Source organism: Berghia stephanieae, chromosome 2, assembly GCF_034508935.2.
Source record: "Berghia stephanieae isolate SIO BIC M18660-M18661 chromosome 2, UCSD_Bste_1.3, whole genome shotgun sequence".
NCBI lineage: Eukaryota > Metazoa > Mollusca > Gastropoda > Nudibranchia > Aeolidiidae > Berghia > Berghia stephanieae.
Genome location: NC_088361.1, coordinates 54,402,515 through 54,429,865, shown reverse-complemented (window position 1 = coordinate 54,429,865; position 27,351 = coordinate 54,402,515). Strand labels below are relative to the sequence as shown.

Sequence of the window (27,351 nt, the reverse complement as noted above, 5' to 3'; positions counted from 1 at the left end):
AATTGAGACTTTTGATAGGATTTTCCTGTCCTGCCTCATAAATATTTTTGTCCAATGCTAAATATTCATCTCCCTGTTATTTATTTTTTCTTCAGAGAATATCACAAGAATTCTGCTATTTACTGTCACAGCATAAACGTCAAAGGGTGGATTTTAAAAAAAAATGAATGAGAAAATGCCAATACCTATTATACTATGAAACACTTTATAGAATGCATGACCTTTCTAAAGGCTCCTGGCAAATTACATTGTTTCTATCAAAGACATATTTTCTCCCTCTCTCCTTAAATGACAACCTCAGAAAGAAATGCAGGAGAGAGGAAGTGTTCATAATAAATCAAAAAATGAAAAGCAGCAATGGTAGTTATGCAAGATATTGGCAGAGGGAGTGATGGGATCGTTAAAAAAAAAGAAAGGCATTTTACAAATCATTTTTGACCAAGAACGAAAACCTTCCACATCAAATTTTGTTGGTTGATCAGACAAAAATCCTGGAATGTTCCCTTATATACACACGTGTAGATAAATATAAGGTGTAGATAAAAATAAGGCTTCCATATTCAAACAGTATTAAACTCAATGTTAGAAGAGAAAAAATCAGCTGTTTTAATTTTTTTTAAATATGAGTACCTCATTTCATAACTTTTACCCATTCATAGCTATCGTATTATTTTATTGAGTTTAGTTTAGTGTTAGGAAGTTAGCAGTGCTTGCAGCACTTATAGGTCATAAGAAAAGGATGTTGATACACAACAAAAATAAGGCCAGATAAATATATTTTGAATTCAGTGTCTGCGATATTCTTGGATCACAGGAGAATAGTTAAGAGTAGATGTTAGCAGCAATTAACCCTTGTGCCCAGCCGTAGGCCATTGAAAGTCAACAGCATTGAATCCTTACCAAAAGAGAGAGACCTTTTGTATGCATCAATCACATCTGCTCAGGACCAACTCCGCCTACAGTGAGACCTACTAGTATTGGAGGAGTGGACTGACGAATGGAGCATGCAGTTTAACAGGCAGAAGTGTTATGTCCTTCGCATCAGCAGATCCAAGACACCACACACTCACGTGTATAACTTGAACAATGATGTCCTACAGGAAGTTGGCAGTAACCCATATCTAGGCAACCAGTTTAGCAGCAACCTGACGCTGGTAAAGCATATTAACATTATAACATCAAAAGCCAGTCGAACATCGGGATTCTTGAGGCGTATCTCAGGAAATGCCTGATGGATCCCTAGCCAACAGCATACAAGAGTCTGGTATGTTCGGTGAAAGAATACAAAGCATCCATAGCTGGCACAGGACAAACACCAACTAGAAATGGTACAAAGAAGAGCAGCTCAATTCGTGATGGAGGACTACTGGCAAACTAGCAGTGTTACAGAGATGCTGAACCAACTGGGATGGAGCGAGCTTTCCAGACAAAGAAGAGAAGCGAAACTCATCCTGTTATTTAAGATTGTCAAGGGCATGGTCACAGTGGAATTTGAATATCTTACTGTAAACACAAGTCGCACAAGAAAAACAAACAGTTGCAAATTCAAGGTTATACTAGCAACAATGAACCAGTACAAACACTCATTCCTAGTTTGTACAGTTAAGGACTGGAATCAACTGGATGACAGTGCAGTCACATGTAAAACTGTGGACGACTTCAACTCGGACATATGCAAAGACTAGCAGCATGCGGGCACGTGTGCCCACCAGCCCCTGCATGTGATATTCCACTAAGAGGACTACGCAGTACTTCACAGATACAGATAATATATAATTCCTTAAACTGTTACAAAATCATTCAGAGAGATGAATTACAGGAGGGAAAAGATATCTCTTAAGGAAGAACACAAGTCACTCAGATGCTAATCTGACTACCTATTTATCTTTTTTTTAAAACTTTTTTAAAAGCCAGGATCTAGACAAAATCAAGTCATTTCATTCCAAAACAAGACCAGGAAGCCAAAAAGAAAGGGGCAACAGATTAGATTTACTGATTCTTTTTTTTTTTTTAATCGAAAGGTTTTCATATTTGCCTGAACACAACCCTATGAAAAATGAAAGGTTTTCACTGCTGGCCTATACATATGATAACTGGTTTTCATTAAAAGTACATCTTTCATCAGATTCAATGGTTTGCACATATCCCTTGAGATATTTATACAAAATGAAATAAATATAAATCATTCTTAAAGTCTTTCACAAAATCAAAGCCACTATTACATAAACTCGCACCTCTCTCCCTTATCTTCTCCCCTCCCCCCTCTCTCTTTCATAATCACATACACACTTACACATTTGCAACATGTACACACAAACAAACGCATTTCATTCATACATTTATCTCTCGCAACAACTTACAGACATATCATGTATATATATATATATATAAACATTTCCTCCTCATCACACTGGGCTAAATCATGACCAGAGTAAATAAGTTAAAAAAAAATAAATTTAGCAGTGAATTTGCACCAACATGATCAACACCAAGAGAAAAAAGGAGTTCTGTTGGAAAAGCTTTGTGTGAAGATTTCACTGTCCGCTCTACTTCTGCCTGGGGTTGACTTGTTACGTTCTATTGTGAACACTGGCATTTGTACCAATTGGATTGGTGATTTACCATCCCTCAAAGCTTGGGTCAAATTTAAAATCTGTGAAAAAAGAAAAAGTACAAACACCTGTAGACTTTGTTGGGCATTGAAGTTGTATACTTTCTTTCTCTAGTATTTGTATGCAAGAAGGTAAATTCCATTCTTTCTCACAAAAAAAAAAAAAATTAATATAATAATAACAATAATACAACAACAACAACAACACCAACAATAATAATAGTAATAATAGTAATAATAATAATAATAATAATAATAATAATAATAATATAATAATAATAATAATAATAATAATAATAATAATAATAATAATAATAATAATAATAATTATAATAATAAAAACCAAATTGAAAAAAGTATGTAAGAATGCAACAAAATAAGTTGAAAATAACAAGTCTATTATCAACAAATGTCCACATTAAACACTTGAAATGGCCAGAACAACTTTGTGATAAGAGTCAAGTGGCCAAGTGGAAATACCAAGTAATCAAATGCCATCTGAAGTTTTTAAAAATACCAAAAATTAAAAAAACAAAAAAACAGAGCGTGCTAATCTTTAAATATTCATCCTTCCCCCATATAAAACAATGAAGTAAAAAATAAATTTTAAAAATACAAACCAGACAGTTTGGTATGCTTATCTTTAACTATTCCTCCTTCTTATATATATTATCCAAATTTAGTCCATGAAATTGGTTGGCCAAAATCAATTATTTATGATAAATTTAGCGTTTAAAATAGATGATTATAGACATTCAAAAAAAAAAAATAGAATATCAGACCATCAAACTTGAGCAATGATCCACAGAAACATTTATAAATGCAAATGTCTGAAAGCAAAATAAGAGGATAATTACAAACCTGGCCTCTCATCACAGACATTTGTTTCTCAAAAGTATGTCTATCAAAACCTTTGTCATTCTGGTGGAGAAATGTTTTAAAAAAATTTTTTTAAGCAATGCATGAACACAAACATCCGTACAAAAAGTCTTTGCTGAAGGTAACAACCCCCTCCCCCCTCCTAAAAAGAAAATAAGAACCCCCCCCCCCCCTCCATCATTGCTAATGTATTTTACTGTTGGGGGGGGGGGGGGGGGGGGGGCATTGAAATACATTATTAATGATAAGATGTTTGTCTCTCAGGGGACTTGACAATAACTTTTGGCATGCAAGATAGGCCTGCAGCTGCAAATAAGAATTATCAGTTTTGTCTGAAAACTATTCAACAAAAACAAATACTCCAGTTTTTAGGTCAATAACAGATTAAATAGAGGCAAAAACAAGATTTTACATTTTGGAAGGTGTCTAACAGGTAGCAACAGTTAAAATGAAAATGTCTAATAATATTCATACATATTTTTGTTGATACTGTTAACCTTTCTAAGATCCTTATTTTCATTAATAAATTGAAATATAATAGCCAAGCTCATATCTGGAATTAAATCTGGAAAATCAAAGGTAAAATCTCTGAAATGTGCTGTAACTCACCTTGAATAAATCGTAAAGATCATCACACAAATCCTGCACAAAGTCCATATCCTCAAGATTGGATATTAGAAGTTCTCGGATCTCAGAAGAGAATGGCACTTTAGCCTGAGGCAACCATGCCCAGTGATAGGGATCTAAAAAGAGGACCAGATATACCAATTATCAAGAGGATATGTGATTTGTGTGTGTGTGTGTGGGGGGGGGGGGGGGGGGGGGGGGGGGGAGGTGAGAACACAATACTGAATTTTTTAAAAATGAAATCAAAATAGATGAAACGAGTTAAATTCAAGATTATTTCAGACATTTTAAACATGATAAAGGAACATAGAGAGATTAGGCCCAAGACTACTAGTTTCACATCCTGACATCTATCAGTTTTAAGGATAAGTGGGTCTCATTCTACTTCACAAGATATGTTTACTTTCTCCCACCTTTTTCATTTTTTCAAATGTCCAAGCCTAGTTTTATTCTGCACATAATGCCACTGTTACAGGCTAAAACTTTTAATCCTATAAAAAATGAAGGAACATTAAATGAACGAGGGGTTATAAAGTAAAAATTATAGACCGTGTAAGTTTTGAAATACCTTTTAATAATGCGGGAAAATCAAGTGCCTTTAGATTTGACCATGTATGGTCTTGGCTTAATTCTCCTGATTAATATCCTCAATCTTCTGAAATTTTCTTTAGACTAATTTAGGATATTTCAAACAAAATATGTGGTTTAAAAATTAAAGGTAATACTCACAAGCTCTCCACTCATCTGGATGCTTATAAGGAAAGGCTAAACCATTATCTATGGCAGCCACAGCAATCTCTGGGTTTTCCACCACATCCCAAGCTTCCTATCCATGTGAGGAGATTGAATAGGATGTTACAACATAACTACACCATCAATGAAAATACAGATCTTCAATTACAAACTAATTTGCAAACCTTTGTTAATTATTACACAACATACGAACATGTATTAAACTGTTTTTGTTTTTAAAAAAAAAAACAATGACATGCAAGCATAAAATAGTACTTTAAAAACAAAATCACTGGATACAAACACAAATGCTTTTATCACCCCCCTCTGAAAAAAAAACAACATACATATACACGCATACATGAAAAGTGATATACTTATAGATAGATAGATAGATAGATAGATAGATAGATAGATAGATAGATAGATAGATAGATAGATAGATAGATAGATAGATAGATAGATAGATAGATAGATAGATAGATAGATATAGATAGATCGATGAAAACATAGATAGATAGATAGATTGATAGAAAGATAGATAGATAGATAGATAGAAAGATAGATAGATAGATAGATAGATAGATAGATAGATAGATAGATAGATAGATAGATAGATAGATAGATAGATAGATAGATAGATAGATAGATAGATAGATAGATAGATAGATAGATAGATAGAGAAGAGAGATAGATAGATAGATAGATAGATAGATAGATAGATAGATAGATAGATAGATAGATAGATAGATAGATAGATAGATAGATAGATAGATAGATAGATAGATAGATAGATAGATAGATAGATAAATAGATAGATAGATAGATAGATAGATAGATAGAGAGAGAGAGAGAGAGAGAGAGAGAGAGAGAGAGAGAGAGAGAGAGAGAGAGAGAGAGAGAGAGAGAGAGAGAGAGAGAGAGAGAGAGATGAGGTCATTCAACTGAAAGAAGACATAAAAAAAAAAGGCAGGATTGTAATGGTCCCTATTGAGGAAAATGGCACCGAACCAGATTCACTGGAAGAGTACTTTTGCAGCTCGATGTCCCATCAGAGATCAAGAGAAACAAGAAAACCAAGCTAAATCACAAATGTACAAAGGAATAAATAAATAAACTCAAAATAAACATATCTAATTTCACAATGCTTTTTGCAATGTGGAACCAGATTGCCATTTCATACAGTACAAGTTGCCATCAGGTGTCATTTTTTGACCTAACTTTTTCAACTTGAAATCATTCCAAAACTGACCTGATGGTAAAGTAATATCAATTACCAGCAAAATTACCTATTCTGCATTTTTATGCACTCTTACAATAAGTCACAACCCATTTCCAGATAACCATTCACACTTGATATGAGTGAGGTAGTGTCTTACCAAAGGATACATTGTCAGGGCTAGAATTTGCAATCATAATCACATTTCAAGTCACTGACAACATTCAACATCAGTTGACTATCTTGCACAATGACACAATGTATTGCTGACCTTCTATCAACGCTATAATATGCAGTTAGAAACAAAAATATTAGGTATATCATAATTACCGGATCTGATTGTAAATCCTGGTTCGGAAGTTTGGTAACTGAAGCAGGTTTGTATCGTATCAACCAGTTGTCATTACCTCTGTCTGAAAATGAATACAAATAACAATTTACAGAGTGTCAACAAACATGCATGATGCACTATGGTGGAAAGGTTAGAGAATCAGATTAAGTCCAAGAAGATCATGGGACAATGATCAAGACAAAAAAAATTGATTGTATTAGACAAAAAAAAACCCAGCAATTTAATTAGACGATTATTGAAAGGGGACTTATCATTACTGGCAGTAATATCCATTCATAATCAGATCAAAATATATAATACAAATGTGGAAGCAATCCCCTTATGAGGCTCAGAAACCATGAGACTGACAAAAACTATCACAATAATAATCTAAATTTTTGCAGACCTGCAAACCCCTTACATGAGTGGTGTCAAACCTTTTAAAAATAGGTTTAAGAAAATCTGAATTTTAGACCATTCATACAAATGTCACAGATTTACAACAAAAAAATAGTTGACAATCAATAATGATTCTTCATATAATTTTATGTTTTGTCTCTAAATGAGAATCTAAAAACCCAAAATCAAAACATTTTGTCAAAATTCAAATGTAATTGTTTTCAAATATATAGGAATTTGCCAAAATTAAATATAATAATGAAAAAAATGTCCTTTTAAATTCATCTCCAACTAATCATACAACTTTTAAAATCAGGAGTAAAATTAAATAGATGTTGAAAAAAAGCAAAGGTACACCCTATAACTATAAAAGTAAAAGTGTTTTCTTGGTGTTCGGAAGAGCAATCCAAAATTTGTGTTGATTCTGACAAGGTAGAAAAGTTGACAAGTGGTATGCTTTTAGTTGAGGAATATTTATGTTCCATCATAATAATCAACTAGACTGAAAAAATCTCTAATTGTGAATTGAAGAAGAAAATCAATCAGTCAAAAAGGAGAATGGGTGTGGAGGAGAGAATGGAGCTATATTGGAAATATCCTGCAAAAGGAGCCCTAGAATGTGAACAGGCTCAATATTGGAATGTCCTGGGCAGATGTAAAGTTGGAAGACCTGAAAGAAGATGATTCATGGACAGAGAGGTGAGAGAGGCAAGATTGTAAACTTAAGAAGATGGTAAGAAATAGAAACACTGGATAAGTAAGATGCAACTCCATGACTCAGACTCAATAAATCAAGTTGTTCATAACTGTCACAAATATATTGGATGTTATTAAATCCCTTCAACATACCTGTATTTCGAATGATGTAATCTAGACAGACTAGTCTTTCAAATAAATGCTGAAATTTTTTTGCTGTGGATTCTGGTAGAGCTTCATTGTCAAAACGTCTCAGCCAATAATCAGCATCTTTATAGCCATTGACAAAAAGTTGAAAGGATCCGGTCTGGAGAACATCGAAATTTGTAAGGTAACAATTAAAAACAATTTCACATTAAGGGCTACCATTTATTCAGCACTCGATATAATGGAATCACACACTTTTCTCCAACTAAAGACCGGATTGATTTTTCAAGTAAGATAAATCAATCAATCAAATAAATAAATAAATAAGTGGATGAAACATTTTTCATTTAAGATAAATACATCAATTAAATAATAATAATAATAATAATAATAATAATAATAATAATAATAATAATAATAATAATAATAATAATAATAATAATAATAATAATAATAATAATAATAATAATAATAATAATAATACACATTTATATAGCGCTCATTCTCGTGTAAAACACAAGCTCTAGGCACTTTACAATATAAATATCAATTTTAAGTGAAAAAAATAAAATAATAATAATAATGCATAGCCAATAAAAACAAATACAGTAAAAATGTGTCTTGAGATTCTTTTTAAAGGTAGGTAAAGACTTGCACTCCCTCAGACCACGTGGTAGTTCATTCCAAATCTTGGGGCCGAAACAAGCAAACAATCTATCACCAAATTTTGTTCTTGATCTTTTTTCCGAAATTTTCGTTTGGTCATTACATGATCTTAAAGTGTAATTTTCAAATTTACACATGACCACGTGATCTGTGAGATATGCCGGTGCTATACCAGTCAAACACTTATAAACAAGACACGCTGCTTTGTAATATGTGCGCTTTTCAATGGGCAACCAGTGGAGAGAGGCCAACAAAGGGGTTGCATGATCGAATTTTTTTTTGCCAAAAACTAATCTTGCTACACTGTTTTGCAGTAGTTGTAATTGTTTAATAGAAGCCTGAGGCAAGTTGACAAGCAGGGAGTTACAATAATCTAGTTTCGAAAAAATGAGGGAAACAACCAATGTTTTACATGTTCCAATTGCAATGTACTGACGGATCGAACTGATTTTCTTCAATTGAAAGTATAAAGATTTACAGAGAGCAGAAATGTGAGCTGACATTCTCATTTCTGAATCAAAATAGACATCCAAATTTTTCACAGTCTTTGAAACTTTGATCTTTTCACCCCCAATCAACACCTCAAGACCATCATTCACCTTCAACTGCCCTTTATTTCCCACAATCATCACTTCTGTTTTTGACTCATTCATTTTCAACTTGTTTGCATCCATCCACTCTTTCACATCCGTCACACATTCTTCCACACGTTTCACAATATTTTCGAGATTTTTAGTTTTATCAGTAGCATAAAGTTGCGTATCATCTGCATAGAGATGATAGCGCAGCCCATGACCAGTGATGACATTAGATAATGGAGAAGTATACAAAACAAAAAGAATTGGACCCAAAACAGAGCCTTGAGGAACACCAAAAGACAATGTATGTTGACGAGAAAGTTTATCTAAAATCATAACCTGTTGCTTTCTGCCATCTAAATAAGATTCAAACCACTGCAAGACAGTCCCAGACAAGCCAAAGGTTATATTAAGTCGTTTAATGAGAATACCATGATCAATAGTATCAAACGCTGCTGAAAGGTCTAACAATGTCAGAAGAGAAACAGATCCTTTATCTAAAACATCAAGCAAATCACTCGCAACACAGCACAGAGCAGTTTCTGTGCTGTGGTAAGAACGATAAGCTGACTGAAATTTTTCCCATAGATTGTTTTCATGGAGATGTTGTGAAAGACGTCTGAGTACAACTTTTTCAAGGATTTTAGAAAGAAATGGCAGATTTGAGACGGGACGGTAGTTACTAAGGTCATTTACATCGAGATTTTGCTTTTTTATGAGAGGCTTTACAATTGCATGTTTATAGATATCTGGAACTTGTCCTGAGATAAGTGACTGATTTATAATATAAGTTATGCAAGGAATCAATTCAGGAAAACATAATTTCAAAATATTAGTTGGTAAAGGATCTAAATCACATGACTTCGAGGAAGATGAACAAATTATTTTAGAAATCTCTTCTTCAGTTGTTTCTTTAAAACAAGAGAATCCCTGTGAACACGAAAAAGGGTGGAAATTTATATCTTCATTTTGCACGAGGTCCAAATTGTTCCGAATTTTCGATATTTTTCCCGAAAAGAAATCTGAAAACGCATCCGGCTGCTTTTCTACCGGGATATAAGTGGGTAGACACATGCCCTTTTCTTCCCCTAAAAGTTCCTTTGAAACAGAGAAAAATTCCTTAGTGTCCCTCACTGATGATAGTTTCGTGTTATAATAGTTTCTTTTTGCTCTTTTGCAGGTGGTTTTATACTTTATGCTTTTTTGCTATATATATCAGCCGGTCAATCTCAAGGCCCGATTTTCTCCACGATGCCTCTGCATTCCTTTTTTTCCTTTTGGCAATTTTTTCACTCTGGTTAAACCACGGAGACGGCTTCCTGGAATTTATTATTCTAGTTGTCTTTGGCGCATGCCTGTCGATGACGTTGCGCAGTACCTCGTCCGTTTTCTGTGCTGATGGTATATCCATTCTTCCTAGTTCCTCTGACAGATTGTTTTTGAAGGAACTAATGTCTATTCTTTTAGTATCCCTAGACACTATCTTGACTTTCTTTGCTTTCTCTTTGATGCATTTGAGAGTTGCCAGAATCAGATTGTGGTCTGAAATTTCTTTTTTGATATTTTTAATTGATTCAACAAGCGAGGGTGTATCAGTGATGAACCAGTCCAAGATGTGCCCCAATCTTTGAGTTGGAGAGGTCACTAACTGAGTCAGACCATGTTTATTCAGCATATTTTTTATAATTTTAACGAGACTATTCTTATCAACATCAAACTGAATATTAAAATCGCCGATAAATTTTTTTCGCTTATTTGATGTGTCTTTTGATACAAAATCAGAAAATTCGTCAGCAAAATCATTCTGTCTCAGTTAAGTGGATGAAACAAATAAAAATAGTCTAAATTACTTTATTGAAAAATACAGGAATGAAAATATAATGAAAAAAGTTTACAGTATTTACTGATTCTAAACCAATTTAAGTAATGACCAAAACTATTGCATAAAAAACACAAATCTCTATTGAATCTCCCTGTCATTAGCAATCTTAAATCACTTTGTGTTTCAGTACCTTTGGTATTAGAAGTGATGGTATTTCATATCTTATTTATGGATGTAAAGCTTTTATCATACAGTATTTTTTTAAACTGATGTTATTATTACTCACTCCCCATTGTGGAAGTTATATTTGAAGAAGTAAAACAAAATTTAAATTTTCTGTTTTATAAATCTTATGAACTGATTAGGATAATTCCATGAGATCATCATGGAATAGTCTGAACTTAAGATTAAGTAAATCTTAGCAACTTCAACTCATCATGAGACATTCATTAAATACAATATTCACTCAGTTCTCAAATGAACAAATAGTACTTATTCAACAATGAGTTCTGACAGAGGAAACTTCAATCACCGACTTAACTGACCTTAGGAGGAAGCCCAATACGATTGAAATGTTTACCAACACTTGGAATTCTATTGTAGATATTTCTTTTTGTAGAAGCTTTGGCCCTGTCTATTGCATTGTAGTTGAATGTCTGACTTGCTAATTTCACCACCTATATGGAGATATACAGGGATAATGATTTGACATTAGGCATACAATAAATAATGTGCAGTGTTTTAGTACACCAAAAGAGTGTATGATTGTTAAAAATGCTTAAATACTAAAAAAAAAATTAAAAAATTCGTACAACCCTGAACAAAAAATATGCATTTTTTATGTAAGGTTGGCATCACTGTAATAATAATAATTTTTTTAAAAGATTATATCACATGGTGGTCAATGAGCTGAATAAAGTCAACATCATTTGATTAAAGTCACAACACTAAGTAGCCCATGTAATTAATTCCCAGCACACATAGACATATGTGAGCTAAAACGATACAAACCTTTGTTTTAGGGACAATATCAAGGCCTAATTTGTGGTCAACCAAGCTGGCTCCAGCTTCTGACAAGTAACCCTGATTTGGAACCAAGCAGCTCCGACCAAAACAACATGGACAACATAATTTGTGTAACCACTTGGTCCACTTTGGATTAAGTTGACCATATGGCTCCTCGTCTTTAGGTTTGAACACACCGATTATATTCTGAAACAGAGACAAAGGATTATAATGATAATTTTAAAAAATGATGAAAGTAGAGAAAATAATACAAATGAAAATAGCAAATCTGTCAACTTTTAAACATTTTAAATCTCCAATGCCATGCTAAATGGTTAGCAAGATAATATATCATCTTAAACTTCAGGAGAATAAGAGTACAAGTGACACGGTGACACAAATATAAAGAAATGTCTATTTGTAGCATGTAATTGGATTCAGTAAATATTATTAAAATATTGGTATGATTCATCAAGCTTGAGTATTTGTTCCTCTTGCACGGGCCTCATGGACTTTATTATTAAAGATGCCTAGCTGTGTTTTGGTAGCCAACCTGCAAAGTTATGATGGAATCAGAGAGAGAGAGAGAGAGAGAGAGAGAGAGAGAGAGAGAGAGAGAGAGAGAGAGAGAGAGAGAGAGAGAGAGAGAGAGAGAGGAGAGAGAGAGAGAGAGAGAGAGAGAGAGAGAGAGAGAGATTTTGTAAACAATAAAGATATATTACTATTACTTTTAATGTTTATCAAATTTGGTGTCAAATAAATTAATATTTTCATTCATCTCAGAGAATACTTTCACTTGCTGGTATTGACAAGAAAAACTGGAATAGAGATGATATGGATAAGTAGGTTTTAATTGCTCAGATGCATAGAATTGATGGTGGTGGAGATGTGAAATTTTAATTATTAATTAAAACAAGACGTCTGACAGTTGATACTTTAGCTTTTGTCTTAGTTGTAAGCTGTTCTAATATTAAGAGATAACCCGATAAGCATAAATAAATGCAATCTATTTTCTCTATTTTTAATTTTTTTTTTCCATCCATAAATCATACAAGTTCAATTACAAAAGAAATAATAATGGGCAGATTTACACACTTCCCTCATTTTCACATATGACATGTTGACTACTGACCGCCAAGTTCGAATATAAACTAAGGGAAGCTTCTAGTTAAAGTTATCATCGAAACTAAACAGAAATGCATGAATGCAAAGTAAGTAATATGAGAACAAATGCTGAATAAAATCAATAGCAGAATAAATCAGAATTAATATTGGGTGTGCCATCATACTAAATGAGCAAATGTAAGTTTGTATGTGTGTGTGTGTGTGTGTGTGTGTGTGTGTGTGTGCGTATGCTTATGTGAGTGTTTCATTGAGTAGTGGGTGGATATTAGCCCACCCATGTACAATATAAGTAAATTGATTTAATAATAATACCTGCAATACAATGATAATACATATATTGCTTTTCAAAGCACCTTTAGTTTTACTTTCATCAAGACCATGGAGTCTAATAATAACCACGCATACATTTTATTGGCACAAATCCATCCATTTTAAGAGAAGGAATATTCAAGGAATCATCATTGTAAATAACTATTGATCAAATGACTAAACAAATATAAGTTTTGCAGCTGACAATTATTAAACAGATATGTAGTGGGAAATGTGCTGAGACAGCATAAATCTAATTTCTACGAAATAGTGTTCTCCTTCTCCAAATAAACTGACTGATGCAGATTAAGTATCATTGTCGATGTTGTATATTCAAATTAATAAAAATAGGAAAAGAGAAGAAAAAAATGATGGTAAATCATTAAAGTCTTCAATGCACCTTAAAAGGTCTCAATATTGTTAAAAAGCTGAATATCAGCATGAAGGTTGTTCTGTGAATGGAACAGATTTGTAAAGCTAAATGACTGCCAACATTGGGGATGGAAAAATATAAAAGTTTGATGGCCAGTTTGTATTTTATTAGACCTCATTTGGCAATGATTTAATGGAATCTATATAAGGTCAGCTAATCCTTTGTACAAAACTGTTAATTTAACCATCTTAACCATTAACCATCTTAATTGTTGCATTTGTGCAGCATCTATAGTTGCGACCTCTAGATAACAACACCACTGAATAACGACAACCCCTGGTCCCGATTTTTTTGCTATATGTTATTAGTAGTAAAACCCCAAAATAGTGTCATACATTTGAGTAAAACCCCAGGTTAGAAACATCATTACAATATCGGAAGTTGATACTGATGCCTGATACACGACAATCGTCGTCTCATACTCTAAACAAAAAAAAATGCATTTTTTTCTTCCAATGAGATAGCTCTGTTACCGACCAATCAGAACACATGTTTACTACACTGCTACTGCTTGAAATCAGCGCTTGTTCACATGGAACCACAGCAAAAGTTTAGCAGTGGATAGAAATCTCAAGGGTTCTTTCACTTTATTAATTTCATTTGAAAAATCAGTTGTTTCTCTAAACTTAAGTCCAAATTTGATCTTATTGTGGTTAATACCAAGTTCTGTATTATTTTTTTGTTGACTCATTTGTTTTGTTGTCGTTTTTATTTAATAACTCAAGATGTAGATCTACTAATTTTAATAAGTGCTTGTAAATTTTGTGCGTTTAAATAAAAATTTTGGTATTCAAACTCATCAGCATGGATTTGATTTCAATTTAAATCAAAACTAGATGTGTGCATTTTTGTTCTTGTGCGGCAATATTATATTGGCACTTGATTTTTTAAATTTATTTTTAGTTTTGTTAAATAGCGTTCAAGCACTGTTTACGACCAAAATAAAGACAATATACATTGATGAGTGAAATCATAACTCGCATACTCTTTGGAAACATGAGAAATACACATTCTAACGTTGTTGAGACGTGTCAGTCATCTCTCAGGCACTGGTCCGCACATTGCATTTCTATGTATTCACAGGATTCACCACACACTTCGTTTCCGCTATCATGTAAGCCCTGGATAACGACATAATTTTCCGGTCCCGGGCGATGTCGCTACCCAGGGATTGCACTGTATTTACCTCTTATGAATGTAAAGTTATTTGTAACATATCTAAATTAAATCATATTCTTCAGGGGACATTTATCTTTAGGGTTAATCTCTGAAAAAGAAAGAGGTACTGACTTATTCAGGAGTCAAATGATGATGATAATGTTGACAATGACGATGATGGTTTTTTCTGGAAGAGCAAAATAGTAATAAATATTGGGGGAAAAGCTGAAAATAGGGAAGTCGGAATTGAGAACAAATACAGGAAATCTCCCCAATGAAATTGGGAGAGTTGGTAAGTCTGGAGATAATCCAGACATCAACTGCAGTGCAGCGCTAAAAATGAGAAGTTTCTTGTCCAAGGGAAAATTGGGAGAACCCAGGTGGAAGTGCAATATTTTATCAATTCAGCCATCTCACCCAGTAGTTTTTCTCTTTTTTTTTTTTAAATACTGTAATTTGGGTGTGATTCTTGAGGATATATTAAAATTGGTTTCAGGCTACGTTTCTCTTTTTCAAACCTCAATGTCATCTAAATCTATTTTCAAATTGATTTGAAAGATTTCCTTTTGAGCTTTAGAATTAGAGTATTATTTAAAAAGCATTGCTGAAATCAGGAGAAAATTATCTACTTTTTTACCTTTTGTCTGTCAAAGACAAAATAACACCCACTTGTTCCCTTAGGATTCAACTTTGGCAAATTTCCAGCTTCAATAGATGCTACTCCTTCAAATACAGTGGCGTCATATTCAGGATCATTTGGGACACTGTTATAAATCACAGTCCAACTTGAAAAAGATTCGTAGTCTTCTACTGATTTTGTATTTTTCAAAATTGAAGTTGACGGTTGTGGTTGCTCTTTTTCCTTTTCATCGTTCACCTCTTCTTTTGTTTCTAGACTTTTTTTAAAACATGATAATGGCATAGTCAATAGTTATGGAAAATAAAGCAAGTCAAAAAGACCGCCAATGTACATTGCACTAGTGTGTTGTTATGAGGAGGTTTGAGTATACGGTTGTGTTGAGAATACATTATTACGAGCCATTGAGGATAGACAAAATTGCCTTCAACGTCGATGATTCAAATACACATTTTACAAAACAGTAAGAGCATTTTTGAACTGCATTAATCCACATAAATGTTACCATCGTAGTATGCTCTCTTATGGAACAAAGCTGCCAAAAATCGATGTCACAATCAATTGAAAAATGAATCTTATTACATAATCGGAAACACCCACCACAATTCAGTAATGACTGGTGAACTAGACTTTGAATGGATATTGATATAGGGCCATATGCCGAATCATAAATCTAAATAATACTGAAGATGTTCACATTCTCCTTGATTGGATCTGAAGATTTACCACAATAAACAAGACACATGGTAACAAATTGTCGAACTTAGGCACAGGCTATCTATGAGTACAAGTCGGTAAAGCAGCATTAACAATGAACAATGTAAAAGGAGACCGTGACTTCAGTTTCAGTGACAGAGACGGTAAGATACACCTGTGACTCGTCCCGCGATATGTGCAACAGATGTTTCAGTTCAGAGCCGTGCCACTACCACTATCAGTATTATCCAACACACACGAATACACATCCCACATAGCTGTGCCTGTCAAATGTGTTTATTCAATGACTCAGATGAAATTATCTGCAGGGAACACGATCTCTGTTGACATATTTTGTTCTTATTTCTTATTTCGAATTAAAGCCGGTCCAAAAGTTTAATTTGTGTTTTGTTACTAAAATTAGAAGAAAGGTCTACGGGGCTTCGCAAGTAAAAAAATAAGATTTAATGAATTTTAACGGAGATGAACAATAATAAATAAATATATAATTAATCAATCAATTAATAATAGTAATAATAATAATAATAATAATAATAATAATAATAATAATAATAATAATAATAATAATAATAATAATAATAATAATAATAATAATAATAAAAGACGAAGAAGAAGAAGAAGAAGAAGAAGAAGAAGAAGAAGAAGAAGAAAAAGAGCTGGCGATTGTGATGGTTATAACAGTATCTTTATATCTTTTGTTCCATTGTTGTGTTCACATTCCAACCACCTCGGACATTAACAACTTTTATTGGCAAATCAATCGTGTGAATAAATTGTACTCCTCTTCTTGTGACATGTGGGTTGCAAGGTCAACATTTAAAATCGAATTCACTTCAAAACGACACCCCACAAAACATTCTCCAGGCAAGAGAGAGAGAGAGAGAGGGAGAGAGAGAGAGAGAGAGAGAGAGAGAGAGAGAGAGAGAGAGAGAGAGAGGGGGGGGGGAGAGACCTTTGCATGCATTTCCAAATTGTGAATTCCCATTAATCAGATCTAATATATATATATATATATATATATATATATATATATATATATATATATATATATATATATATATATACGTTTGTGTGTGTGTGTGTGTGTGTGTGTGTGTGTGTGTGTGTGTGTGTAAATATAAACAAAACAAAAATTCTAGATAATTGTTGAAAGTAATCATCTACCTTTAAAACTTATTTACAACATGCTCAGCACACTTTGGAACTTAGGCCTAATAATATATGATAAAATAAAACGGGTTTTATTTATATCTAATTCGAAACGCAAACAAAAACGTTGAACAATTATTCACAATGAATCGTCCTCTTATGTCATTTATTATTATGCTTTAAAAAAGCCTCCATTGTACAACAGATTGGGAATACGTACTATTATGTTATCCATGTAATAAAAAGATAAAAGCGAAAATAGAGGACAATGGGGAATCTATGAAATTATTGTCTGTGTTGCAGACCTGCCAACCTTCCCAGGATGAAAAGTGTATTCCATGACCCTAAAAAAAAAATTTATATAAAAGCTAACATCAATCCCAAATCAAAATAAACTCTGATCTTCATCATTCAAGCAATCTCTAGTGATTACAAAATTATCGATTTATCGAGAAACTAAAACTCAATGGCCATTTAAAATTAGCATAAGGCTCAGAAATTGCAATATCAAAGGAAATTGCTTTCGAAAAACTCAAAGAAATGACCAAAAGACCCTTAACATGTTGGTAGTATTGATGCTAGTGTCAGTGGAAGAAGTGTTGGTTGTTGTAGCGATGGTGCTCTAGTGGTGGTGTGGTGATGATGATGAAGCTGTGGTGGCGGTGGTGGTAGAAGTGATGTGGTGGTGGTTGTGGCAGTGACAATGCTGTGATGGCAGTTGTAGAAGTGATGATGTCATGATGTTGATGGTAAGAGATGCTGATGAAGTTGTGATGGTGATATCTGCTATCCCAGTACATCAGTTATGAGAAAGTTTTGAGATAAAATATCTGGGAGAGTGGTCTTCAATTCAATAAATTGACAATTTATGAGTGAGTGAATATGAGAGAGAGAGAGAGATAGAGAGAGAGAGAGAGAGAGAGAGAGAGAGAGAGAGAGAGAGAGAGAGAGAGAGAGAGAGAGAGAGAGTTATAAACATGTAGAACTCAATTTATTGAATTAAAGTTATCGACGCCCAGAAATTAATCTCGATACCCATTTAGCACAATCAAGTTGTTAAAAGTTACTCATACATAGACCAATAGACCCGTCGAAGGACACTGGGAGGAAAGGGGGGGGGGTGTTCGAGAATGAATACATGACGGCATTTATTATCCTATCTTAATGCAACATCGTATTAAAGACAGAATATAATTTTTCATCAAGACTGCATAACTGACTTGTTCACTTCCTCTCACTTTTTAAAACTCCCATTTCTAAATTTTTTAAATGATCTAATCATAAGAACTAAGATAATAAGGGAAAATGACGTCCTGGTAACTTTTGTGAGACCTTTAAAAAATGCGGGATAGCCCACTTGTCATTAAGAACTGATAATGATATTAAATTAAGGGGCGGGGGACTATGTGTATTCGCGCGAGGGTGTGCGTATGTGTGAGGGTCAATGTGTCTGTGTGTAAGTGTGAGTATGTGTGTATTTGTGAGCATGTTCCGTACGCTACACGCGTATCGTTAGGGAAAAGATGTGAATAATATAATCACGATACAAACACACTACACATTAACATACAACGCTTATCACAACAATGTAGGAAACATAAAAATCTAACATAGCATTGTACGTATCACACTTAATTGAATCAGAATACTATAACCTTAGCATTGCATGTGTTAATGAACGTTTTACATTTTTTAAAGAGATAAGCACGCATAAATTTGCAAATCAATGACCTACTTTGCTATTAAACCCATTATTCATCGAAATTGTAGGCTTCAGTTGTTTTTTTTTTAATAAAATAAAATAAACTTGGTTTGGTTTATCTGGCATTTCGTTGTATTAGAGATTATAGTTTGAAGTTGTAATAATATTAACACATAGGTATATCACCAAACACTAGGTAATATAAACTCGTATTAAAGCAAGTGACAGGATCCGCAACCCAAAAGTTACAGTGTCAGAAGGCTGTGAAATGTTTGATTCCTTTTAAAAATATAACCTATATTACGGGACGGGACGAGGATAACAATTTTTTGCTAAATGTTAGGGAGGTCAGTGATGGGAAGATGAGAATTTTACATATCGAGTGAGATGATTCACCCTTCTCGTTGGCTACCAGAATAGAATACAAAATTTCGCTTTTGGCGAAAATTGCCATAATATATATATATATATATATATATATATATATATATATATATATATATATATATATATATATATATATATATATATATATATATATATATATATATATATATATATATATTTTTTTTTTTTTTTTTTTTTTTTTTTTTTTTTTTTTTTTTTTTTTTTTTTTTTTTTTTAAACATAGAATGATTCTACCCCTATCATTTGTAAGTAAAAACACAATGACTGTGTTTTGCTTTAATCCCATTTCGCCTGGCTGGATTGGAAATGGAACGAGCTAATTGACTAATCTAAAATAACAGCATCGCTCATTGTTCGTTCCCCGTTTCTTTTTACCTCAGAACAGATGGATTTTAATTATGGCCAGGGAGATCACAATCATGGGGATATTTACGTCTTTAATTATTTGAAAAGAAAAAATAAATTAGAAGGTCTGAATTCGTTCAAATCAAAATTAACCAACTCCCATAACGACTAACTTGAACACGAGCATTTATATACAGCAATATCTAATAAAGTGCTCTAAGCACTTTACAAGGGGTCCCAAGCCCAACAGCAACACTTAACACAAAGGACGAGACTTCAGACAGAGACAACGCTCTTAATGGCAGGGTACTCATTTTTCACATGGGCACGGTGAAGGAATGTGAGTTGAGAACCGGTTCCAAGGACCAGTAGATATTATAAAGAAAAATTATGTTACAAAATCAGATTGGCATTAATAATAATATTAATAATAATAATAATAATAATAATAATAATAATAATAATAATAATAATAATAATAATAATAATAATAATAATAATAATAATAATAATAATTTTTTTAAAAGTCCAGTAGATTTAAGCTAAAATATAGGGCTACCGGGAAGAAACTGTTACCAAGCAAAATTTAACATATTTAGTTACACATTTTATGCTATTTATCATACTACAAATCCACCAAAATCCATTTCTGGGGGGAAAAAGGTATTGATGAACGTCTATATTTATACTCCTTTTAATTTTAATACTTTGTGTTAAGTCAGTTTTTCGGCATTTGTTATCATATTGCATGTTGAAGCATATTGGTTGGTGCAACATATTACCAAAAAAAAAAAAAACCGTAAGAGTTGTCTATATCTCAGTGAAATAATGAAAAACCTCAAAACCAGCTTATATTTTTCCTGCGTTTTCATTTTTAGATTTCCTTACTTCAAACTGGAACTGAATATGATATAAGCAACCTGGGTTTTCTAGTAATCTTAAAACTTTCTACACTACTCAGCTTTAATATAAATAAAAATGTGAACATCAAAGACCATACATTTTTACGCAAGGGTCTCTGCAGCTACCCTACCCCTTAAAATGCAGAAACCAAACAAAATTAGAATTTTTAGTCAGTGAGCTTAATAATGTCAATGTTTTGAGGATTATCTTGTGCATGATGGAAGTATTATGAAATTAAGAAAAATATGTCAAACTAAGGTCAGTGTATGGCCAAGAAAAGGGTAAACTAGCATTATTTGTTCATATTCTACGTGTTTTAGTTTTGAAAATCATTTAATTTTATTTTCAATGGAAAAAGACCCTAAAGAGTAAGTAATTAAGTTTCAGCAACAATATAAATCGTATTAATACAAACCAGAAGTTTTCAGTCGAGTGTCTCATAAGCAAATCCCTATCTTTTAACTCACTCAACCCTAACACCGACTATATCCGTAGTTTACCCGGGTTACTTTTACCCCATGCCTATTTATTACATTTTTCTGAGACAAATAAATTATAGGCGTAGTATCAAAGCTAATATTTTCCATTTTTGCATGTTAATGGTAGTTGAATAAAACTATCTATGTACATGCTCATTTTTAATACATTTTTCCAATTTTAAAAAAGTCGTAAAAATCTCTAGGATTGAGTGAGTTAAGTTAAATATATCATCTAAAAGACTAAATTTTGAAAACTGACCTTTGAAATTAAATTTCTTGGCCCATTTACAATAACATAATAAAATACCTTTCTTCTAAAATGAGAAAAGAAAATTAGAAGTGATACAAATCAAAACTTCCCGTATGGACTGAAAAATGGTTCAGAAAAAATGAAACAAGTTCTTATTTTATGGACGGAATTTCCCTTAGGGCGTAGGTTAATGTTTAATGCATTGATCCCCACTTTTAGAGCCATTATTGAGATGATAAACTATCATTGATACTCTAGCTAAGTTGTGGAAAGTGGGAAACTGCACCTATTTGTTCCACCACACAAGTCTCCACTGCCAGTACATTTGATTTGGGAAAATGTCATTTTTTAAAAGGAGGGGAACTCCCTCCTCTGGCACCAAAATCACACTTTCGCGGGATCGGAGGAAAAACATCAGCACTGACTGATACTGATAATTGGCCAAGTTGTGATTTATTTGAATCGTTTTGATTTACAAACGTTTAATTGTTATCATTTGGGAGGGGGGGATTTTGTAATTTACATGGAGCAGTTTTTTCACAGAGCTTGATTACTAAGACAATTTCTTTAAAGCATGTACTCTTTCATAAGGTTTTTGTTGGAGTGGTGTCCATCGTATTGTGTAAACTGACCAGTGACACATGATTTACACATGTTGACTGTTGCACACACACTATATCACCATTTTGATTTTCAGAGGCAGGGCTATCTGCCGATGACTGGACTGAATAGTAGAGACAAATAAGTTATATACCTGACCTTAATTTGATGTGACAAGCATTTTATCATACTTCCAATCGCTTGTCGATAAATCCTCTATATTGTAATCGATTGCTCCTAAAATAAGTTTTTGGATCAAGAAAGAATTTCCTGTTTAGGGGTACAAATAAAGAAGAAAAAATCGGTCCCCAGGTGACCTGTCCAGATAATGGAGACATCTGAATTGTGGAGTTCCGGATTAGGGAGACCTGACTGAATCATGATAATTTCAGAAAGTTTAGAGACATCTTCACTTTTTGGTAATGTAGGTGCTACACAAGCTCAAATTGCTGAGGCTGAACCGACTCAATGATCAGTGATTTACATGAAAGACACCTCTATGTTGTTATGCAATTAAAATGGTACCATTGTGCAGCTCAGAGATGTGGTGTCACATCTCGTCACACAGTTTGTGTTGTTGAATGCAATGATGATCACCAAATTGGACCCCGCAACCTGTCAAATAAGGCACTTTGCATTCATTGGCCACTCAACAAATGTTATGAAGAAGTTCCTGACTATTGTCAGTGCCAGATAGTGTAAGTGTGCTGTAACAAAATAGAGGCAGATTAGCTCACTTACACAGCATGAAATAGAAATTTGATTCATATGGCCAGTTGGGGAAATAAATGAAAAACATTGAGCATGGTGAAATGCGCTATATAAATATTCATGCTTTTCATTATTTATTATGGTTAAATAAGATATTTGGAAATTATTTACATTGATTTTCATCAATTTTAAACCAGTTAAAAGGGAGACGATAGAATAGTCAAAATGTTTAAATCTAGTTAAAATTGCATTACCAAAACAAACACCAAAAAAAAGTAAGACAAAAGGGACTAGTTCATCAGAAATCAGAATCAGATCCAATAGCAATTATATATCCTTGTAACTAGTCTGAAACCATCTAGAAGTTCCACACTAGCACTTGGAATGCAAAAGGTATACCCTAAGATGGTTAAAAAATAAGTATTTACAATTAAATAGACTATGATTAAGAGAGAATATAGAAGGAAACAATATAAATCAAATTGTTTCCCCCTCTGCAAAAGACCCCAGACAGGGCCGAGGCAAAAATCAATTGGCACCATTCCAAAACAAAGATACAGTCACGCAGAAGGGAAAAATTATTTAGGGGGATTGAATAGCAAGACTGTAGATCGATGAAGAAATTGTCTATCTACAGAGTCCAACATTCCCCAACATTTAGGGGAATTCCACCCACCCCATATAACAGTGTTTTTAAATGCCAAAACACCAAAAAGCATAAATTTCCTGTAAAAGTAAAATAAATAACTTTCATGAGAAATGAACAGAGAGGCTGCTCAATATCTTTTCCCCTTCTTAATCTTTGTTAAAGAGAAAGAATAATTTCTAAATTGATAATTTCCTTTTAACAAAGTCAGAGGAAAATATTATCATACAAATATGTTAAATCTTAAACGGTTGTAATTTTTTTCCCCATGGACGGATTTTGGTGGATTTTTCATTATAGGCTCAGAACACTGTCTTATTTCGTAAAAATAAAAACTATCTTGGAACCTATTTATTCCAGGTCAAACCCTAAATCTATTGGACTATAACAATGATTCAACAAAAGGGAAAGCATGAGTACTCAACAGCGCCAGCCTAAAGGCTTTTTCCTGCAAATTTGCATACTTATACTAATACAATTTTGAAAGATGATGTAAATCTAAAAAACAAATCGGACTATTTTTTTAAAATGTAGATTTCGTAGATCATAGCTTTATCGTCCAATCAAGGATTTTCACTGGCTATGAGTTACAGTTGGTGATTACCTCAATGTTAGTGTTGTTTTATACAGGGTTTTTACTATAGTGTAAGTCGTTATGTTGAGTTGTTTTTTGTTTTTTTTATTGCTAATGATATAGGAAAAAATTAAGACTTGAACACCATGTTGATTTTAAGAGGATGTCGTTATATATGTGGGCTGAGCTGTACATAGCCCTTATTTACACACAATAGAATAGGATAAGCATATCATAACTTATCACATGATCAGTGTATGATATCACGAAAATGAATTGCCTGTCATTCCCAACTGCTTTCACTTCATTTGACTATTTATAAAGCATGCATTTCTCATCTTGTGAGAGAAATAAAAAGCACTCAGCAGAATCCTAATGAATGCATTGAGGCAAGGTCAGATTAAAATTTTGGAAATCTTCAGAAATATACAAACCGATTCCTGACCCTCAAAATTTTATTTTGTACTAAGATTTAACGTCAGTGTCATGTGATCAGGAGAAATGATAAAATTCTGTAGTCTCCAGAGAAAATCAGGAAACTTGCGTTTTTAGTCTTGGTTGTGTATGTGCTTTAACTTTAATTCTTTTGTATTTGTAATATGTAACCAAATGAGTTTCTTCAGTGTACATCTGATTCCAGTCATTTTCACTTTGACTGCGACATATTGAAAGAATTTTTAAAAACGTTTATAAAGTAAAAATCAGTGTGAAAACAGAAAAGAATTAATTCAAAGTCAAAGATTCAGGCCGAAGCTGGGGGAGAATGGTAGAAGACTAAAGCTTTGCCACTGCCAGCTGGTGAGAGTTTGATGAAGAGTTATATTGTACGGACTGACTATTTTCACCGTACGTATGGTGAATCAGAAGCCAGGAACTAACTGTGACGTATGTGCCTCCGCATCCAGACCATTAGAATTCGACCCGACATCATTTTCTTCCCCTGTGCAGACCAGTTTAAAAAAAAGAAAAAGTTTGCCGAAAACAAGGGAGGCCTCACGAAAGCTCCTCGTTATAGCATTTCTTTCAATTTGTATTTTCACTTTGGACCTTTTGTCAGACGTTTATTTATTCAATTTGTCATCATATAGAACAAACCTTGATAGATTTGTGAAAGTTAAAAATTTCCTAATTTGACCATTGTTTTGATTCTCGACCGACATTTTGATTTGTGAGGTATTGAAAGGCAGTGCAAAGCAGTCCTAGGCCTCCCAAAGCTATAATAATACAGGCGGGATGGCGGATTCAGAATTGGTTACAGTTACCGATGAAGCTTTCCAATTTCGTGGCGGCGACCCGCGACCTGTCAGGTACAACAACAACACCTAGCCGGGGAAGGCATGGCTCTACTGTATGAGTATGAGCTATTCACAACTCGAGAAATAGTGATTTCAATCTCTATGTCTATCTTGAGCCGCTACCCCCGACTTGAGGTCATGGGTTCAACACAGACAAACGTCACGAAGTTTGTTAACTACCAAGATATCATTATCAGCGTACGGTGAAAATAGTGTGTCAGGCTATTTTCACCGTACGGTGAAAATCGTCCACCAAGATATTACCGTACAGTGAAAATAAATCTCCCACACTATTAACAACGTACAGTGAATATAGCCTGCCATACCGTAATAGTGAATATAGTCTCCCACATTATTATCACCGTACGGTGAAAATCGTCCACCAAAATATTACGGGACGGTGAAAAAAGTCTCCCACACTATTATCACCGTACGGTGAAAATCGTCCACCAAGATATTACGGTACGATGAACAAAGTCAAAGTCTCCCACACTATTATCACCGTACACTGAAAATCGTCCACCATAATATTACGGGACGGTGAAAAAAAGTCTCCCACACTATCATCATCGTACGGTGAAAATCGTTCACCAAGATATTACCGTAGGGTGAAAATAGCCTCCTACACACGTTCAGGCTATTATCACCGTACGGTGAAAATAGCATGGCAGACTATTTTCACCGTACGTTGAAAATAGCGGCTTCCTATATTGTATCGGTCTGCTTCTACTTCTATATCCACTTGCTAAAAATGTAAAAGTAAAAATAAAAAGACAATTGTTTTTGAAGTTACATTTTATACTAATGAGTATGAGTTTAAACTTAAACTAATTAAACTTAACCTTAATAGTAGTAATAGTAATAGCAATAGGCCTGGCCTACTTCTAATGTCTATTTATTTACTCACCTCATCTTTATTTCTAACAAAATAGCTTCCACTTGAACCCTGATATATCCTGTCAGGAAAAATACTGTTTTCAATTGCAGCCTCTGCTGATAACACAGTAGCTTCGAATTGAGGATCTTCTGGAAATGAATTCCACTGTTCTGAATAATCAAAATCACTTCTTGGGCCAAGAAGTGGAGAGTTTTCTTTGATTCCTGATCCACTGTTTCTCGTCGGCGAATGCGGAGCTCTGGAGTTGTTACGATCCCTCTCTGGTCTATGACTGTTTGGAAAAGGGGCAAAGGATACGTGGACATCGTGATTAGCCTGTTGGTATTCAGGGTCGGGTGTAATACTGTTAACATCAACTAGGGGCTCTGCTGACTCTGTTGGCTGGTGATCAAACAAAAAATGACGGGTTTCTTCGCTCTCGAGGTCCTCACTCCGCATGTTCATCATTTTGAAAACAATAAAAAATACACGCCGTGTTAAGTACAATAATATCTTATGGTCTAAAATACAGTGGAAAGAACCACGAACAAAATTAATATCTATAATATCATTGTTATGACTCAATCTCTTGTTGTGTACACTAATAGTGATAGTAAGAAGCCATTGCGGTCACGAGACGAAAGGTCACTTCCTGGTATGTGGCATTCAATTCGTAGTTTATATTTCCTAATATATATTTCGCATTGTATGAACTCAAACATGAGGGTATTCGTATCGTTAAGAGCTTTTAAAAAAATGCTCTGTTTAACTTTCATGTACAGATAACATTTTCCAAATAAAATAACATTTATTTTTAATCTGACAATTTTAGGTAGGTAGCCGACATATCGCGGTTTCAAATTATTAAATTATATCTAACACAAAAGTAATTGTCATATAACCGAGATTCGTAGTATAATTTTCCCGTTCAACATTTACTTGACACTTGACTTGACACGTCCATTTTTTATATAGATAGAACGAAGTTGACCCGCTCTGGTCTTTGTCATTGCTTTTTGCCATCCATGCTTGTGAGTAATTCTCACTATAATCGTTCACCAGACTATAAACGTTCAAGGTTACACATAGTTTTGTGTGTTGGTCCTTTACATTTCCGGGTGGCAATGTTGTGAGTTTCTTAGCCAAGTGCAGAGCATCTACATTCGAGAATTTCAATTGATTAAAAAATCCAAATATAATATCCCTTTTTATAAATTACGCCCCTCTACGCGGTAGTGTGAGGGCTAAGGGCATAACCCACACCGGAGACTGACTCCGAGGAAATTGTGAATTTAATTTACTATTCTGGGGAGATACCCAG

At 33.7% G+C, this 27,351-nt stretch overlaps 1 protein-coding gene across 2 annotated transcripts; it reads right to left on the bottom strand.

Annotated features, from left to right (window-relative positions):
* Positions 1-610: 610 nt before the first annotated feature.
* On the bottom strand, positions 611-26,689 carry LOC144965162 (phosphatidylinositol 4-kinase type 2-beta-like). Of its 2 annotated transcripts, none has more exons than XM_078900198.1 (9): positions 26,061-26,689; positions 11,719-11,919; positions 11,253-11,384; positions 7,648-7,801; positions 6,399-6,481; positions 4,847-4,943; positions 4,100-4,233; positions 3,473-3,532; positions 611-2,653 (listed from the first exon to the last, which is right to left on the bottom strand). In XM_078900198.1, exons 1-9 carry the CDS (start codon positions 26,496-26,498, stop codon positions 2,483-2,485), a joined length of 1,470 nt encoding a protein of 489 aa, XP_078756324.1. In that variant the 5' UTR covers positions 26,499-26,689; the 3' UTR covers positions 611-2,482. The 2 variants fall into 2 exon arrangements, with proteins under 2 accessions (XP_078756324.1, XP_078756325.1); XM_078900199.1 differs by lacking the exon at positions 26,061-26,689 and adding an exon at positions 15,375-16,323 and having other exon boundaries at positions 1,243-2,653.
* Between the last annotated feature and the right edge of the window lie 662 nt (positions 26,690-27,351).